The following is a 20,021-nucleotide window of genomic DNA, read 5'->3' on the forward strand; positions in this document are numbered from 1 at the left end:
AGTATACTAGTTTGTCTTTAGTTTCTTACACACTCAACTTATCAGTCATGCATTTTTTTCCTCTAGTCATCATTTTATTTCATAAAAATAGTCCAATGAAATTAATTTGATGTTACACCAGTTTGGGGCCTCCTCCATTCAAAGGGACCATATAAAGTTCACCTTTTTACATTTTGGTTCTGCTTTACTTTTCCAGTATACTTTTCAGTATAAACTGAACCATTAGACTGAAATAATGCTATGTAAATTTTTCTCTTTGCAGAGTGTTCGACCTACACCACAAAATGATGCTATAACAGTACACTTTAAACCAATTACATTAAAAGCTTCAGAAAGTAAATATACCAAGGTTGCAAGTATTAGTTTTGATGGTAAGTATTCAACTTTTTCTCTCTAACAGAGTGGTCTTATTTTTCTAAATTAGAGGACATTTGTGTTGACATCTTAATGTAGAAACCGAGACCATTTTACAGTCAGATTGTATAGTACTGGTTTTTCTTACAAACTGTCATGAATTCTTATTTGATTGTTTCATGAAAGACAATATTATAACTTCATAAACCTAAGTTAGTATTAGCAAATATATTAGGATTGTAGAAAGTTTTGTAATCAGGGCTCTTTCACATATATACCTGTTATGCTTAGCTTTAATTATGAAGTCATTAATTTTCCTGATTGAGTGAATATATATTTGAATTTCAGAAGCATTTTTTAACTTAAGAGTAGAAATAAACTATTTCCTGTAACATTTCCATATATTGGCTTGTATAAACAAGACAGTCCTACCCAAACTAAAATAACAGGCTTTGTGATAGAATTGTCAAGGTAAATAATTACTATTTCAAACATATATATTGCATATTTTGGCATTTGAAATATTTACCCAGACTGTAACATGTTTTTATTCAATTTTGTCTACTTTACTGGAACATTTACTAAATTTTCTATCATAGATTTTTTAAAATAGTGACTTAATGGCTATCTAACTGAATACATAATTAAATTTAATGAAAGCTTGAAACTCCAAATGGGACTTTTCTCATAAGGGCTCATCCATTGAGGAGCCCTGAAACTTAAACTTTGGCTTCATGATAAGACCGTCTTTGCACGTAGTCCACATTTCACAACTAAGCTCCTCCTCAGAAGAGCGCATTCAGGCACGGAGTGACCTGCTGCGTGCAGTGCAGCGTGTGTGAGGGCATCGGTGCACGCTCCACGCAGGTGGAGCGTCTGGGGAACATCTGGAACGATGGCCGGGCTGGCTGCCAGCACAGTGTGTCATCCAGTGAGCTCAGGGAAGACTCTTAAATCAAGATTCAGTATATGGCATACTTTCATAATCCAGCTGTCAAGAAACAACCAGTATTGTAGAAGGTTTGATGGCACAGATATTCCCCAACATGTGACACATCTTCCGTGTCACTAAGATGCCACAGTCCTGATCACCAGCCTCGGAGTCAGTATCAGCAGGTACATTCTCTGCCCTCTCTGAGAAAGGGAGTGAGTGACCAGCGATGATTTCTGACCCCAAGAACAACATGTAGGACCCACCCTTCTGATAAGCCCAGGAGTCGAGGGTGCACACAGAGTCAGCCCACTGTGTGTTTCCCCTCCCCCACTCTGCTCCGACTCCTCCCCTGACCCCCAGTGACTGTTTCCACTGAGATAAATGAGTGTCAGTAATGGTGGTTCTCCTGAGATCATAGACTCTAACATAGTGTTTCTTAAAGAAATGAAGGAAAATTTAATACACAGTCAAGGGAAGCTCTTTTAAAGCAAGTGCTGCATTTCTAAATGTGGCTTTTATCTTCGTGGGAAAAACCCTCCACCTTCCATCTCCCACCTCTTCCTCCACCACCACCCCAGGTCTCAATGCAAAAACACCGCTGAGGTTGCTATGAAAATCAGGCAGGAAGTGCATGTTTCACCTAACTTTTAAGATTTTCATAATGCACTGTGATTATTAACTCTCAGCCTGTACTTTCTCAGCAAGCATCTGTCTCATCAAACCGGGATTCTTTATGATTTTTAACTGAAGTTTCTTGAGGTTTTTGACCACTTATTTGTGAAAATGTAACTTGATAAGTTACTACGAAATGCCTAAATTCTGGCCCTTGTTGTCAGCCTCATGTCAGAATAAATAGTGACAAAATTAAAGCATCCAGAAATGGCTCTGCAGTACGCTGAAAGGAATGAAGCTTAATGGGAGTTTTAAAAATCTGAATCCACACCGACTGTACATACTAGATGTCATACCATTTTTTGGTTCTTTTTTGTGTGTGCCAAAGTTGGATAACACACATTTGCAGAACTTACATATAAATTCTTCTCCTAAGCGGCAGAGCTCCTGAAGTACTTTAAAGGGGATAGACAGCTTCTTGATTCGCTTTGAAAGGAACACCGAATGGGTACCCAGATTGGATCCAGCTGAATCTGTCTCTTTAATTCCAGATGGGATTATTCAGAAGTGCTACAAATCTTCAAGGTTTTACTTCATCTGTGAGGATAGTATGATGGCAGGGAGGGTGTGTGTCTCTTCTTACACTGTGAGTTAGGGTTGGCTGATATAAGAAGTCAGAGCTCCTATTTTTTTTTTTTTTTTTTTTGGTCTTCTTTTAGGGCCGTATCTGCAGCATATGGAAGTTCCCAGGCTAGGGGTTGAATCGGAATTGCAGCTGCCATCCTACACCACAGCCACAGCAACACGAGGTCCAAGCCATGTCTGCGACCTACATCACAGCTCATGGCAGTGCTGCATCCATAACCCACTGAGCGAAGCCATGGATCCAACCCACATCCTCATGGTCACTAGTCCAGTTTATTACTGCTGAGCCATAACATGAACTCCCCAGAGCTCCTCACTCTTGACATTTCTTGCCCCAAGCTACTTTAGTGGTATTCAGAGCAAGACTCTGGCCACACAAGGAATATTATTTCTTAATATAGCTGTAAACCAGCAGTTCTCAGTGGGGTGGGGGTAGGGGTCAGTTTTGCCTCCCAGGGGACTCTTGGCAATGTCTGCAGACACTTTTGGTTGTCACAGCTGATATCTAGCAAGTAGAGGCTCAGGATGCTGCTAAATATCCTGCAGTGCACAGGACAGCCACCCCACCCCCAACAAAGGATTTACCTGGCCTAAAATACTAATAGGGGCAGAGTTGAGAAATGTTCCTGTAAGTGATGCCAAAGCTTATGACTCTAGAGAAGTAGCTCAGATCCAATGTTTTTCCTCCTGAATTGTGTTTACTTGCTAATTCCTTATCTCTTTATCTCGAAACAGGATAATTAAAATATCTTTTCATTTTTGTATGAAAACTGTAGTGATTGACTTAAAATATTGTAAGGTATTCTCTGTGCCAAGTTCAAAGCACAATTTTCTTTTAAAGATTTTGGCAGTTCTGGAGTTCCCGTCATGGCTCAGTGGTTAACGAAGCCGACTAGGAACCATGAGGTTGCGGGTTTGGTCCCTGGCCTTGCTCAGTGGGTTAAGGATCCAGCATTGCCATAAGCTGTGGTGTAGGTCACAGACGCGGCTCGGATCCCACGTTGCTGTGGCTCTGGTGTAGGCTGGCGGCTGCAGCTTCAATTCGACCCCTAGCCTGGGAACCTCCATATGCCGCAGGAGCAGCCCAAGAAATGGCAAAAAGACAAAAAATAAAATAAGGATTTTGGCAGTTCACACAAAGTCACTCTCATACTCCTCTACAAACTCTTTGGTGGCAAAAAGTGACAGGTTATTTTTTATGCTTCCTTTCAGCATCAAAGGCAAAAAAACCATCTCAGTTTTCTGGGAAAATAACTGTTAAAGCAAAGGAGAAGAGTTATTCTAAACTTGAAATACCGTATCAGGCAGAGGTTTTAGATGGGTGAGTTTCTCTTTTAAAATAAACTTTATAACTTTTTACTAATCAGTAAATTCTGTTTTCCAAATAATTAAGTTTCCAACTTAACAAAAGGAGTAGCCAAATTCACATCAACTTCATGAAATTAGTGTTGAAAAGAACAACTTCAATTATAAAGAAATCTGCTTTTTTTTTTTTTTTTTTTTTTTTTTTTTTTTTTTTTTTAAGGAAAAGGTAAATGGGAGGTTATGATTTGGGCTTAAATGAAGTCTTAATGATTCCATAGTACATTTTGGATTTTTAAATCATTTGAGCCATTTCCTTTCTGTAATTCCTTTTGTAACATTCAAGTGTCTGGTTTGTTATTAATGTATACCATTACCTAAAACAAATCATTATGTCCTTTATAATAAACTCATTAAACAGCACTCTGGAATTATAGCTTTTTATAAATGGGCAATAATATATTAGGTAGTTCATTTTCTAATTATATTTTAACCAATAATAGTTTAATATCCAACTTGGTAGGGACTCATTTTAACAAAGCTAGTTACAACCGAATGATACACTTTTTTTTTTTCTGAGTGGCTTGAAAACCTTTTTGTTAATACACTCTTGATTTTAATTGTTTGGTTACATATAATGCATAATGAATAGTTCTTGATTTTACACCTCAGTAATTTGCAAGCTAAATTTTAATTTAAATCACGTGGACCATCACTAAAGTATTTAGTTTTAATTCTCTAATAACAGTCCTTAATACTAAATGTAAAATATTACTCACAGCAAAAGAACTTGGATTTTAAATTAACACGTGGAAATAAAAATGATTTATTTTGTTTTTGTTTTTCAAATAGTTATTTGGGATTTGATCACGCTGCAACATTATTTCACATCCGAGACAGTCCTGCTGATCCTGTGGAAAGGCCAATTTACCTTACTAACACTTTCAGTTTTGCGATCCTCATTCATGATGTGTTGCTACCAGAAGAAGCCAAAACAATGTTTAAAGTATGTCTGGGAACCCTCATACTTTTAATTGTACTCATCTACCAACCAAACGATGCTGACACACTGTTTTTTTCTCTCCCATCACTTCCTAGGTTCACAACTTCAGCAAACCAGTCTTAATTCTTCCAAATGAATCAGGATACATTTTTACTCTGCTTTTTATGCCATCCACATCATCCATGCACATAGATAATAATATTTTACTTATTACCAATGCCTCCAAGTTTAATTTACCTGTACGGGTATATACAGGCTTTTTAGACGTAAGTATGTCCACCTTTAAAATTTAAACTCCCTATGCAGCTTTAGCATTTTCGCTTATTATTAGACAGTCCTGATGCACACAGTTAAATTTGCTGTTTTCTGTGCTTTACAAGTTGTTCTGATTCCTCCCTCGTCAGTACTTAGAAGATTTCCACCCTTTCTGGCAGCCATTCTCCTCATGATACAGTTGCATCTTCCAGTTAACAGCCTCTCTTTAGGCCTTTTCCACAGTCTACTTTCTCAACTGTTACAGTCATGGGGAAGCTAACAACACACTAAATTGAAGAAAGATAAGAAGCAGGGGAAAAAAAATACCACAGGGAGGGCGAAGGGGGGAATTAGGTAGGAAAGAGGTGACCAGAACCAGGAATTATGAGAATGAAGAAAAGAACCAGATAGTAAAGAGGAAAGTAGGTGGGAAAGACAGGGTTGGAAAAGGAATCTAAATGCAGCACAAAGGGAAATCCAGGTCTTTCTCATACAAACAATAAAGCAGGAAAAAGAAAATCCAAACAAAAGTATCCTGGGAGTAATCAATGAAAGACGTTTAGATAAGAAAACTGATGGGGAAAATGTAAAAAAAATGAAAAGAAAGTGGAAACATGGAAATGTAGTTCTCCGTTAGAATCAGTAAGAATTTTAGAACTGGAGGAACCTTCAGTATTAAACTGCTCCTTCCTTATTTCTTTTGCTTAAATGATTCATAATCAGTAGCTACTTTCATGAAGATGTGATGTTCGCTGAGACCCAGGACTTTTTGCCTAATTCCTTCCACTTAACCTCTCCTAGTATTTTAGCTTCCTGCTGCTTTTGTGCCTTCAGGGGGGGATGTAGCTGTTCAGTAAAGGCCATGAGCGTTTTCATTTCTGATTACTCAAAATTTATTTCCATGTACAAAGTTCTTAATTATATATTATACATATGTGTATTTACATTAAGTATAGGAACTTTAGTATATCTTAGTAGTTACTTTTTTTGATAACATCCTCTTACATAAGTGTGATTTTACATTTAATCTAGTTCTTTTTTATCTTTCCAGTACTTTGTATTACCCCCCAAAATAGAAGAACGTTTCATAGATTTTGGCATACTGAGTGCTACAGAAGCAAGTACTATTTTATTTGCAATTATAAACAGCAATCCAATTGAGGTAAAAAAAAAATCTGTTTTTTATTCTAAATCACCTTTAGAGATTTTTGCTAGTGCTGCAATAATCACTTTTATATCTTTCTCCTTTTTAAGTTGGCTATAAAAAGTTGGCATATCATAGGAGATGGTTTATCCATAGAACTCATAGCTACTGAAAGAGGCAACAGAACTACAATAATCTCAAGCCTTCCAGAGTTAGAAAAATCCTCCTTATCAGACCAGTCATCAGTAAGTAAACTTTGTTATTGTTTCCTTAAACTTATGTGTATGTGCAAACCTCAAATAGAAGACTATTGCTCATAAGATTTTTATGGGATTTGTCATAGCATTGGCTGTTTGATGTTGCAAAGACCTTATAGGTAACCTGCCTCAGCTCCCTCCTTGTATGATGAGAGCACATGAAACCCAAGGGGTTAAGATGGAACACAAGTGTCAATCCAGAGGAAATTCCCGTAGGTTCTGAAACTAATCCTGTCTGCACTGGATTCAGGAGGCAGAAGAGAGAGCCCTGCACGTTAGTGCAAAGTGTTTTCTACTAGTATTGGTATCCTGGAATATTTCTGGTCAGGTCTCTGTACTGATTAGGAGAAAGTATCAACAAGGTGAACATCATTTGTTTGATCCCTGGGTAGATCTCCCCATGTACTTTTACTTGGTCTTCTGTACAGTTAGTCATAAAAGGGTATGAAACAGGAGCAAATGAATACTTCAGTCTAAGCCCTCACATTACTGACAAGGGAACTTGGAGTTGATACCCCTTGGGACAGATTTAGTACAATCACCTTGTGTGACTTTGAAGGAACATAACTGCAGGTTAGGATAGAACTTCTTGGGGCAGTTTTATAAAAAGTAAAGCACACGTCCTTATGCACAGAGATTATTGACAGATATGCCTCCATGGAATGTCATAGGTCATAAGTGATTGAAGCATTTTTTGCTGGAAGGATCCCCCAAACAGTTTTTTTTTTTTTTTTTTTGGAGAGCAGTTTAACAATATAATAACATCTCCTGGGAATTCTTCCCATGGAAGTAAAAAAATATAAAGAGCAAAAAGCTGTGAGAGTGCAATATGTGTGGATAGCATTATTATAAATAATTCTAAATAACTGGAACAGCTAAATGCATGAAGTCATGATTTTATGATTGAATGTTGCAGCAAATAAATTGTGAATATGATTGTAGAAACTTGGAAAAGGGTTTATGAAAAAGTGGGAAACAGTAAATAATGTTATTTAATATTTAATTGCAATATTCTAATTGTATTTGTGCAGCATTCAAGTTACATAATCAGATACTGTGGTAGATATATGGGTGTTCACATTTTTAATAATTTATAATTTTTTAATTTGATACATAAGTAAAGCCTTCTTTTAAAACATGAAAAGAGAGAGAAATGCCCCAGAGAAGTAATACCTGTCAGTGCAACTGAGATTTTATTTTTAATACAACTAGAATACTGGAAACAGATTATAATGATAATATAATGAGATAATAACGAGACCAGCTATTAATGTGTTCCTTTTGACAGTGAAGTTGGAGTAATAATCCCAGATGGTTGAATTACAATTTTTTTCTTTTTTTTGGTTTTTGGTTTGGTTTTTTTGTTTCTTTGTTTTTGTTTTTTCTGCTTTTTAGAGCTGCACCTGTGGCATATGGAAGTTGCCTCATGGATCCTATCCAGTTTGTAACCCACTGAGCCACAAGGGTTCCTGAATTATGCTTTATTTTTATGTATTTTTTATTTATTTTTTGCTTTTAGGGCCACACCCGTGGCATATGGAAGTTTCCAGGCTAGGTAGGGGTCAAATTGGAGCTATAGCTGCTGGCCTGCACCACAGCCATAGCAACTAGGGATCTGAGCCACATCTGCGACCTACACCACAGCTCACGGCAACACTGGATCCTTAACCCACTGATCAAGGCCAGGGATCGAACCCACAACTTCATGGATACTAGTCAGATTCATTTCTGCTGCACCACAACAGGAACTCCCTGAATTATAGTTTTTAATAAGACATTATAAATTAATCATTTCAGGACTCTGGATTATTTCCTAGTACTAAGTAAGTATTAACACTTATTTAAAATTGATAGGTCCAGTCAGTAACATAGAGCCTGCTTGACAATTTGGGGTTATAGAATTAGCTCTTATGCAAAACTATATAAATATAAAAATAGGGGACAGAAAGTTGAGATTAATGTTATGAACCTTTAAAACAGAAAATTGTAATGAGTTGCGAGTTTCTAAATAGCAACTCCACAAAAATGTGGGGTTTTCTTTTTTTTAGTTTGTCATGCCTAAACTTCAACTGTTTTCCAAAAAGCCAAACCTGTGAACTAAATTAGCATCCTTTTCCTTATGCAGCACACATTGTCAACAACTCTCTCTGCTCTTCAGACATGTGGTCTGATTTGGGTGGTTAGAGTCATGAGGAAACATTAGAATTACACCAAACCAACATGGAAATGCTTCTAAAAAGGGAAAAGTGTGTTTGGTATATGAAGGTCTATTAATTTGAAGCGAATGGGAATTTTAGGTAAAATATAATTACTAGTACCTAAAATGAATTCACAAAATGAATTTCATGGTTTTTGAAAATTTCACGATTGAAAAGATTAATTGCCAGAAACAGCAAATAGCCTGAGAAAACAAATAATATACATGTTCTTTCTTTCAAATTTGTATTGCTTAACTCTTCCTTCCTTTCATGATTTTTGATGTTTTTATATGACCCAGTGTCAGTTGCTCTGAAGACATGATGATTAACATGACAGCATTAAATTCAGAACTTGAAGCAGAACCCACTTTGTATGTACTTATAGCCAAAGGGTTAGAAGGCTGGGTCCCTCTGCTCCAACCCTCACCCCCTTTGATCACGCAGGTACGCGGTGGGGTGTCAGGAGTGCATGATTCCCCAGCTTAGCAGCTGGGAGTTGACTCTTCCTCAGGAAACTAGCTTTCTCAGTGGCCCATGGAACAAGAATAGTAAACATCCAGGAATGGGCATTATTTTGAGATACTTGTATGTGATGATAGGATAATTCCGTGTCACACTAGTGTAGGTTAAGATGTTGAAGTCAGTTTATCTCTGTACCCTTCTTTTCTGTGGCGATAAAAAACTTCATCTATCAAAGTTAGTGAATGATGTCATTTCTACTGCTTGCTTACAGGTTATATTAGCTTCTGGCTACTTTGCAGTGTTTAGAGTCAAACTTACTGCAAAAAACCTGGAAGGTATTCATGATGGAGCCATACAGATCACAACAGACTATGAGGTAAGGACTTGATGAGAATTCAGGTCAATGGAGCTTTCTGAAAAATTCAGTCCTCTTTTGTTTTTATAGAAACAGAGAACTGTTTACTCAGAAAGTTACGGTTTATCATTTTCACACCTTAAAAACTAAGCTTTTGAGAATAGATAACAGAATATTAGTGTTCGTTAACATGATTTTCTGATAAAACCCAAATCTCTTAGCTACAAACAACTTCAGAAAAGCGTGTTTGGCACATTGAGAGTTGCCGTTAGAAACCTGCTTGCAGGTGGGTGGAGTGTTGCACAGACCCCAGCTCCTGGGATGGACGCCTCTCTCTGCAGCCGTAAATAGCCTTCTTGCAATGTCTCCAACAAGGAGTCAGGAAAGCCCACCTCAACTTGAGATCTCGGGATTCTACTCACATGAGTCATTCCAGTCAAGGAACAAAGTGAAAATCATTGAGCTTTTCAAACACTCTTTGTGGGGTTTGACATGTTGCATTCAACGAGATTTCGAAAGGATCTATTTCTGCCAAACCCAAATATTATGATTTATTATTTCAGGGCTCTTTGGGAAGTTGAGCATAGCTAAAGTCAACAAGTTGTGACCCTTGTTCTCCTACCTGTTTTCAGTACATACAGCCCCCCACATGGAAGAAAACTAAGTCAGAAAACAGAATTGGTCATTTAATAATAAAAGATTTGTCAGGAGCATGCCAGGTTAATTACCTCCTAGGTGAGAAATCCCTGCTTAACATTTGTCACTCTTGAGAGAAATAAATGCATTTCATGTCTTAGAGAAGTATCTTTGTGAGTTGCCTATAGAGTGTGAGTTGAAATTCAGAATCTAGAATCTAGATTGACATTAATTTATTGCTATGTGATTTTAGAAAATGCTGAATTTTTCAGACATTGTTTTAGGAGTACAATCTGACTTGCCTTTTTAAATTTTAATCTACAAAGTAACCTGTATTACGAAAAATCTGTGCATCATTTCCTCCCCATTGTTTGGTCTTGTTTATCATATTATCAGTGCATCACAGAAAAGTACATGGAAACTTACTATATTTCAGTGTATTTTACGCAGTGCATGGAAAGATTAAGCAGTATCTCTGGGTGATTTTAATTTTGCTTATGAGTTGGTTAATGCTAATATAAGTCCAAATATTAGTTGTTTTAATCCCCCCAAATAATGCAGTAACTATCAAGGTCAATCTCAGACGTTAACACTTATTTCTCTGTGGTTTTTCTTCTTCCCTCTTCAGATCCTAACGATACCCGTGAAGGCTGTGATCGCAGTGGGTTCTCTGACTTGCTTCCCAAAGCATATGGTTCTTCCACCTTCCTTTCCAGTAAGCCAGTTAATTTGTAGACTTCTTCATCCTGGTTTTTTCTTTGCCTTTCCCTATACGTTCCTAGAATTCAACAGTAAAACCAGTAATTCTTTATTAATCACGTTATAAGTAAGGTAAGACATGGTACCAACTTCCTTAGGAGACATAAGCGGAATAAGGAGTCCCTTCCTTCTGTACAGCACAGGGAGCCACATCCAGTCTCGTGGGATAGACCATAATAGAAGAAAGGGAATGTATAACTGGATTGATGAGTCTCTTTGCTGTACTTCAGAAATTGGCACAACATTGTAAATCAACTATAATTTTGTTTAAAGAAAGAGTCCCTCCTCTCAAAAAGTTTTCAATCTAGAATGAGAAATGAGCCCATGATTCATAGCCATAAAGCAGGACGTAGTAATGGCTCTACGAGATGTAAAAATAAGGTGCAGTGAAGAAAATACAGACATAACTGATGAAGGTGCCATGTGAATTGGCTTGAATTTCTTCTGGCAGGAAAACATGACGGATGGCAAGAATTGCATTCAGGGCCTAGGGAACAACCTGAGTAAAGACAGAGGCGGAGTTACCTGGTGGCCTAGTGGTTAAGGATCCGCTATCGTTCTCATTGTTGTGGCGTGGATTCTGTCCCTGACCTGGGAACTTCATGCCACAGGCGCAGCCAAAAAAAAAAAACGCACGGTCTGAGATGGCTGTAGGCAGTGGTGAGTTGCCCAGTTTTATAAGAAGGCTGAGAGGTTTCAAGAGAGAAGATGGAACAGTACCTTGGAATGATAGCATGAAAGAAACTAAATGCCACTTAAGTCCATGAAAATCTAAAGTTTTGAACCGAGGCTGGACATCCTGAGAGCTGAGCCTTAGAGACTGGCTCTCTGGCAGAAGTAGTCGGACCCGACAGTAGAATGCCTGGGGGCCAACCCAGAGCCTCAGGCCAGAGTCCACAGGGAGGTTTGAGCTTAGGGTGTTGGCAGAGGCAGTAAATCCCTCTCATACCTCCACGCCTTTGCTGCTAGTCTGCCCTAATTGCCCATCCTCCTCTCCTGCCCTCAAGAACTCCTACACATCTTTCAAGATCCAATTCCATTGTCATCTCCTCTCTGAAGATTTCTTGACTCCATTAGACAGTACTAGTTGTTTCATGTGTGCTCCAGAAATGATTTGCAGTTACCTCCTGCAGCAAGCCTCCCATTGTGCTATAAATACTACCTTATTAAGTGGTCTCCCCAACAAGACTCTGAGATCTGGTGGGAAAAGGATGGAGCCTCTTTACCCCTTGTAGCAGGTGTGTAAATAAGGGTGAATGAGCAAAATGATGAAAAAGAGAATGCTCAAGAGACATTTCAGATGAATTGTTTGATCTGTGCTTAAATATCCTGAGGCTGTCATACTAATTGAGGCAGGTATGGGTAGGCAGGTAGATAGAAGACTCAAAAATATGACTTGGCAATTGGCGAACAAAGAGAAAAGAAACAGGAAAGCCAGCCTTTGCAGAAAAATGATGCAGTCACTTTAGGGCACATTGGGGCAGATGGCAATGTCTCTTAATCAGACACAATGTCTTTGTAATCAGGGGACTCTGATTACAAATTTAGAAATTGTCAGCTTTTTAAAATTCTGAATGTCCTTTGAGCTTCAGTTTCCTAGAAATAGTCTATCAGCTCTACAGTGTGTGCTTTTAAGAAAATCCAGCCATTTATAAATGTTGGTTTGTTTTCTTCTTTCAGGGGAAAGTAGTTCATCAGAGTTTAAACGTTATGAATTCCTTCTCACAGAAGGTAAAGATACAGCAGATACGATCTTTGTCAGAAGATGTGCGATTTTACTACAAACGATTACGGGGCAATAAGGAAGACTTGGAGCCAGGAAAAAAGTCAAAGGTTTGAAAATGTCACGTTTGAGAATCCCATCCACGAGTATGTTGTCCCTGTGACCGTCTCTGGGTTCGGCATTCACGGTTCTCCTTGCCTCTTTGTAGATTGCGAACATTTATTTTGATCCTGGACTGCAGTGTGGGGATCATTGCTATGTTGGCTTGCCTTTTCTCTCCAAATGTAAGTCATCGTGCTGTTCTTGCCCAGGCCCTTCCTTCATGTCCTCCCCAAAATACCCGGCGCCGAATAGCCGCCACTTTTAAAGTCCATCCCTGCTGCTTGATGCCACGGAAATCATTTGAAGGGCTGAGCATGTTTCTCCTTGTTCTAGCTGAGCCCAAAGTCCAGCCTGGCGTCGCCATGCAGGAGGATACCTGGGATGCGGACTGGGACCTGCACCAGAGCCTGTTCAAAGGGTGGATGGGAATAAAGGAAAACTCAGGTCACAGGTGAGTGGTTTTGCTGTATTTAAGTATCTTCGCCATCTTTACCAGTTGGAAACGTGACTTTCTAAGGTTTATCTTATATTTAGTTATTTTACTTCTCTGTAGCTAAGAACATTTGCCCAGTTTTTAGAAAATTACAACGAGGCATCTGGAATTATTTCTCAGAAGTATAGGAGCTCTTGCTGTGGCACAACAGAATCAGCAGCATCCACAGAGACACAGGTTTGATCCTCAGCCTGCACAGTGGGTTAAGGATCCAGTGTTGCCCCAGCTGTGGCTTAGGTCATAACTGCAGCTCTGATCTGATCCCTGGCCTGGGAACTCCATATGCCTTGGGGTGGCCGAAAAAAAATGACTGGGAAAAAAAAAAAAAGTATGCACACTACCATTTTTGTTTTTTTCCCCAGTGTTCTAGATGCTTAAAGTCACAGAGACTCTGTGATGTTGTCCTTATGTAGGGTGACCTCAGTGTTTACCTTGGACACAGTCATCTGCATAGAAGGTTTCTACCCCCCACTGACCTCAGTTAAAGGCAAGACAGACACTTTGTAGGTAGAACCTCACAGTAGGAGCACCTCTGTTCCTCCCTTTCAAGTGCTGAGCCCTTAGGGGGTGCACGGGACCCAGGTCATGTGGGCTCAGCCGTACGTCTGAGCCATACATCTCTGGCAGGTAGAAAATGTTCCAGTGACAAATCAGTAACCGCACCTGGGTTTCAAAAGAAATTTGATCTTGCTATGTGTTTCAGAAGAGAACTTGGCTAGAATGATAATGTGACCACTGATGAAAACTGTTCTTCTCCATTGGCTAATTTGAAATGTATTTGTCAGTATCATCAAGATATTCCAGTTTATAGTACTATAAAATTTTCAAGCCATTAACAAGAAAATCTGCAGGTTTCTGTTTATCTGAACTGTATGTGGTGAGAGGTTTTCTTCAGGCAAAAGAGTTACAATTTAATTTTAAGATGGTTAAAATTAGTAAAAAGAGACTTCTATGAGCTCCCTAAGAGAACACTAATTAAAACACTCCTGGAGTTCCCGTTGTGGCGCAGGGGTTAACGAATCCGACTAGAAACCATGAGGTTGCGGGTTCGATCCCTGCCCTTGCTCAGTGGGTTAACGATCCAGCGTTGCCATGAGCTGTGGTGTAGGTTGCAGATGCAGCTGGGATCCAGCGTTGCTGTGGCTCTGGCGTAGGCCGGTGGCCACAGCTCCGATTCGACCCGTAGCCTGGGAACCTCCATATGCCACAGGAGCAGCCCAAAGAAATAGCAAAAAGACCAAAAAAAAAAAAAAAACACTCCTTGGTCCTCGCCATCTCCATAGTGGACCTTGGGACATAGTAATGTACAAGTAGTCTCCAAATTTTTACATCTAGCTCTGAGTAAATAACGTGTCACGCTGCCCTGGGCTCACCTGCCAAGGAACCTCTTGACTGCCCACCCATCAAAACCCCTGCCTTCCTCTCTGCGGGCTTAGCACCCACTGCCCAAGACCCAGGCTCCCTGCCTGTCCTCTGCCTCCATGTCCCCATTGCACAGGGAATGTGGCATTCTCCCTGCACGGCCTTTGTGTCACCTTGTCAGTGTGCCTGTTCCAGAGAATTTGCTACTGGTCTTATCACACCAGTGCTCTCACCAGTGTTAGCACAGCACGATACAGCAGTGCACTGGGATAACACAGGTCTCAGTATTTGGACCTGGGGACCTCAGCCCCATTTATAATACTGTTTCCTTAAGGCGTGTGTTGAGTTCCAAACAGCTGGCTTATAAACTCTCATAAGTGGGGAAATATTCAAATGAGGTCCTGAATATTGCTTTTAGATTTATATATATCTACATAAGACCTCATATGTATCACTACTTCAGCTGGCATCTTCATTACATACCAGGGTTTGTTTTGTGTTTTATCTCAAATCGGAAAAGAGCCACATGCCAAGCAGCACACTGCCTTCTCATTAGTTCTGCTGAAAATATTTGCTGCTCTTGGTGTCTGGATCTTTCCACCAAACATGCCTGACACTTTAAGTGCCCATAATGTCATGATATCTGCATATACCTGTACCTGCCTTTCCCTTATATATTCAATTTGGAAACAGTACAGCTGATTAGCTACAGACACTTTGGCAGCTCTTTGTGCCTAGAGACATCTTCATTCCTGTCTCTATGAAAAAGCACAGTAAAATATTAGGGCAAATAAGCCTGTGTTTATTCAAGGCCAGAATAAAATTTCTCAGGTACACGGGTCCAATAGAGTTTCCTGTATTCAGAAAACTCAAATATTTGATTTTGATACCGTGACTTATGAATTGCTGTTTTTTCCCCTGCTAGATTGAACGCTGTGTTTGAAGTAAATACAGACCTTCAGAAAAACATCCTATCGAAAATCACTGCTGAGCTCTCCTGGCCATCGCTCCTCAGCTCACCCCGGCTCGTGAGGTTTCCGCTCACTAATACAAACTGCTCCTCAGTAAGTCCTCAGAGCAACGGTGGTTCTGGGGAAATACCTGATAGGTTATAACTGAGGAAGTCCTTCACTTACTGTGTCTTTACTTTGTTTAAGGAAGAAGAGATTACTTTAGAAAATCCTGCAGATGTTCCTGTCTACATTCAGTGTATTCCTCTGGCTTTATATTCCAACCCTTCCATCTTTGTAGATAAGTTAATATCAAGGTATGCATTGTTTAGATCATCAGAGTGTTTCCCTATTAACAGCGAATTATTATTTTACACATTTAAAACTTTACTGCAGCTCATATAGGAGTAGATTTGACTTAGAGAAATTCTGGCCTGTAATTGAAGTTGAGAGATGTTTCTGAGGAGAGAGATTGATGTTATATTAAGCATCTAGTAAAGCTTTCGTTTAAGACAAGAAAAAAAAATGTAGAAATCCTTCTTAAAATACTGTAAAGAGAACAAGTGAAGCCTTCCAAATATTTTAGTTATAAAACGTGAACTAAATATTAACTATAAGTTGTAGCTGGTTTTCGAAAGCTATTAATCTGATAGTATTGATCTCAGAATCTGCCCAAAGATAGGCACAGCCTTGGTAACTCTGTGACCCCTTTAACTAAGATACTATTTACAAAGAAATATGGTGCATTTTTTTATTTCAGGTTTAACTTGAGTAAGGTGGCAAAGATAGATTTAAGAACCCTAGAATTCCAAGTCTTCAGAAACAGTGTAAGTATCCAGACTTCATACTGTCCTAAAGAAAAAATTTTATGATATGACCAATGCAAATCTGAAAGAAAAATGTTGGCCACCCTTAAACTGACTAAAGGGCAAATGACTGAAGAAGTTAGAGCCTTCCAGTAATTATTTTAGAGGCAAAAAAACCCAGGAGGAGCGGGTGGGGTTTAGATCACTGTGAGGCGCATTGGGTGGAAGGTCCTGTTTGTGAGCATTAAATGTTAAGCCCATGGTTTATAGTACTAGCTACCAGAACCTCTAAGAATATGTAGATGAGGTATATACTGGTATAGAACTTACTTTTATTAAGCCTGAAAATATTGAGCTTGTCATTTACATCTTTATTTTGGATACTTTTTTTTTTTTTTTTTTTTTTTGTCTAATGTCTTTCTAGGACCACGTCCGAGACATATGGAGGTTCCCAGGCTAGGGGTCTGATCAGAGCTATGGCTGCCGGCCTACGCCAGAGCCACAGCAATGCTAGATCCAAGCCACATTTTTGACCTACACCACACACACAGCTCATGGCAGCACCAGATCCTTAACCCACTGAGTGAGGCCAGGAATTGAACCCACAACCTCATGGATCCTAGTTGGATTCGTTTCCGCTGTGCCATGATGGGAACTCCCATTTTAGATACTTTCTAATAAAATTGTAAGCTCCGTGAATGCCAGACCCCCGGCTAGTGGTATTTATACCCAGCACAGCAGCACACTTAGTTTCCACTCAACGCCTGTTTTTGAGCTGATAAATGTATACATAAACTGCTTTGTTCTAGGACCAAATGTTCTCTCTCACACAGGCCATGCTGAGCAGCCAGTGATCACTCAGGATTATATAGGAACTTGTGTGGGAGTATGGGTCCATCAGGAAATTAGTGCTTAGAATTACAGCCACCTGCAGACTGGCCCAGGTCCCTTGGCCCTTCCCCCGCCCAGCCACCTCTCCTCCATCCTTAGACATCCTGTTCACAGCAGCCCTGCTGGCTGTGAGGCCTGCACCCTATTCAGCTGTCTGATTCTCCCTGTCTCTTTGTTTACACCCATGTTAACTCTGTTTTTTCTTTTCCTTTTGATATATAATACCTTATTTCCCAAATCTGTATATAAGCTCCCTGAGGGTTTGTCTTCTATTTATTTATCTTGTTCTCTTCCCATATGAATAATATGAAAGGTGTTGAATGACTGAGAGGAGGAATCTAGTTAATCCTCCATCTGAATTACTGTGAGTGAAAGCAGTAAATGATCACCTGCATCCTTTCTTTGCTTTGGGCTCTTGCTGAGCACGGGTCACAGTATCTCAAGTGGCTGCAGGATCTTTCCTGTCACATGGTTGCTCTGCTGCTTCCCACCTGAACAGGAGGTTGGCTCCTAGAATAATCATGGCTTTGTATCTACCAGCTTCTTTACCTTGGCCAAATAAAGGTTCCCAAACTTCAGCTTCCTTTCTTGTAACATGAAGTTAGTAATTTGTATTTTACAAAGCTTTTGAACAGATTAAACAAACCAACTTAGATCGGTTGCTTTGTACCTAGGAAGCCCTCAGTGATTGTTTATGGGATGAGTCAATCTGTGGCTAACCGGGCAGGAAAAAAGGGTTTTCAGTATATCACAGGCACCTAGGATGTGTCAGCATGAGGCTAGGTGCATTCACGTTTATAATTTAATCATTACACTAGCCAGGCTGAGCTATTACTAACTCATCCCTAAGAAGTAAGCATTTCTTTTGTTCTGTTGGTGGTGGAAAACCAGAGCTCAGGGAGAGGAAGTGACTTACCCAAGTTCATACCTGTGATAACTGACAGGGCCAAATTCCAGTCTGGCACTCTTAGATCCAGAGCCCTTGGCCGGACCATCGTGACATGTGGTCCTTGCAGGTTAGAAATCACCAATTAGCCTGTCCAACCAGATGTTTTATAGTTCTTGAAATATTTGTTCTTTCCCATAGCTTTGTGTTTTAATCCATAAGGCATATGTTAGCCAAACTTTTATAGAATAGTTTTTTGGTAAGTCTCCTTTTAAGTCAGTCTTATGTAAGAAAGGCATTTTCAATGTTGTATTTTTTTTTTTTCTGCTGAATAATAGGTAGAACACCAGACTGAAATTGAGACAGTATCATATTCTAGTCTATTCCCTTCTCTTGGAATCTTTTTTTTGCTTAGCTTTTTCCATCCATAAAAGGCTAAAACATTAAGTTTAAGATTATCTAGACTCTATATCTAGAAAGTTCAGTAACCTCAAATTCCTTCACTCTGCTTTGATAAGAGAGGAAAAATACAAATAAGAAGTAAATGACCTAATGTTTACCTGTTTATCTTACTGAATCTTTAATGGTACATACAAGATGTGAAACACTGAAGTAGGCACTGTGAGAGTCAGGAGGAGAAATAAGAACACCCTCGATCTCAGAAATTTGTTCTAAATAAGAAAATCCCAGAGTGAGTCTTAGGGTAAGCTTAGTATAAATTCTGTCACAGTTCTCTCTAGTGCTATAAAACTGAGGATCTCAAAATCTTTGGTCTCAGGACTCCTTTTCAATCTGAAAAATAACTAAGGATTTCTGCTTTATCCCAATTGTCAAGGACTCCAAGGAGGTTTTTTTTAATGTGGGTTACATCTGTCAGTATTTAGCATATTAAAAATTCAAACTGAGAGATCTTTAAAATATTGATTTAATTCATTTAAAATAATAATAGGAGGGAGTTCCCATCGTGGCGCAGTGGTTAACGAATCTGACTAGGAATCATGAGGTTGCGGGTTCGGTCCCTGCCCTTGCTCAACGATCCAGCGTTGCCGTGAGCTATGGTGTAGGTTGCAGACGCGGCTCGGATCCCACGTTGCTGTGGCTCTGGCGTAGGCCGGTGGCTACAGCTCCGATTGGACCCCTAGCCTGGGAACCTCCATATGCCGAGGGAGCGGCCCAAGAAATAGCAAAAAAAAAAAAAAAAAGACAAAAAAAAATAGTAATAATAATAATAATAATAGGAGTTCTCACTGTGGCATAGTGGGTTAAGAATCCAACTGTAGCGGCTCAGGTCTCTGCAAAGGTGCAGATTTGATCCCCAGGCCAGCGTGATGCATTAAAGGATCCGGTATTGCTGTAGCTGCTGCTCAGATTCAGTCCCCAGCCCAGGAACTTACATATGCCATAAAATTTTTAAAAATAATAATAGTAGTAATAATAAACTCTATTTGACATAGATAATATAAAAATGAAAAAATAGATTTTAAAAACTATTTTGTAAGAAGATTATACTGTTTTACATTTTTACAGAGCTCCTCAGTGACTCTCTGACCTAATATACAGATAGATTCTCATATTTACCTCTGCATTTAGTCTCTTATGATATATTGTTTTGGTTAAAGTATATGACAAATATCTGACCTTACCTGACACATTTATGTAATTGCAAAAAGGAATATCTTAATTGCTTCTTTAGTTAATTATAACACTACATCAGTCATTTGGAAACTATTAGTTCACTAAGATAGGCAGAGCTTCCAAATGTTGACACAGTTCATTCTGCAAATCCAGAAAATCATATTCATTTCTTTGATCACCAGTCTCATCAGGGAATTCATTAACTATTGGGAAGCTCTTAAACTCATAGAGCCAAAATTCTAAATTTTGCTCAAATG

General features: G+C 39.2%; 1 protein-coding gene across 8 annotated transcripts in view; it reads left to right on the forward strand.

Annotated features, from left to right (window-relative positions):
- Positions 1-20,021, forward strand: part of TMEM131 (transmembrane protein 131) — a 192,948-nt gene that overhangs the window by 135,067 nt on the left and 37,860 nt on the right. For all 8 annotated transcript variants that reach the window (XM_021087244.2, XM_021087245.2, XM_021087246.2 and 5 more), the window contains exons 12-25: positions 263-371; positions 3,758-3,866; positions 4,700-4,853; positions 4,946-5,116; positions 6,157-6,267; positions 6,360-6,494; positions 9,438-9,542; positions 10,786-10,872; positions 12,597-12,749; positions 12,848-12,923; positions 13,075-13,192; positions 15,522-15,660; positions 15,754-15,863; positions 16,307-16,373. In XM_021087244.2, coding sequence (XP_020942903.2) covers positions 263-371; positions 3,758-3,866; positions 4,700-4,853; positions 4,946-5,116; positions 6,157-6,267; positions 6,360-6,494; positions 9,438-9,542; positions 10,786-10,872; positions 12,597-12,749; positions 12,848-12,923; positions 13,075-13,192; positions 15,522-15,660; positions 15,754-15,863; positions 16,307-16,373 — 1,644 coding nt within the window. The remainder of the gene's footprint in view (positions 1-262; positions 372-3,757; positions 3,867-4,699; positions 4,854-4,945; positions 5,117-6,156; positions 6,268-6,359; positions 6,495-9,437; positions 9,543-10,785; positions 10,873-12,596; positions 12,750-12,847; positions 12,924-13,074; positions 13,193-15,521; positions 15,661-15,753; positions 15,864-16,306; positions 16,374-20,021) is intronic.

This window comes from Sus scrofa, chromosome 3 (assembly GCF_054392235.1).
Source record: "Sus scrofa isolate SSC_HxYL_T2T_F1_AM1 chromosome 3, Sscrofa_HxYL_maternal_Yorkshire_Landrace_v2.0, whole genome shotgun sequence".
In the NCBI taxonomy this organism is placed as follows: domain Eukaryota; kingdom Metazoa; phylum Chordata; class Mammalia; order Artiodactyla; family Suidae; genus Sus; species Sus scrofa.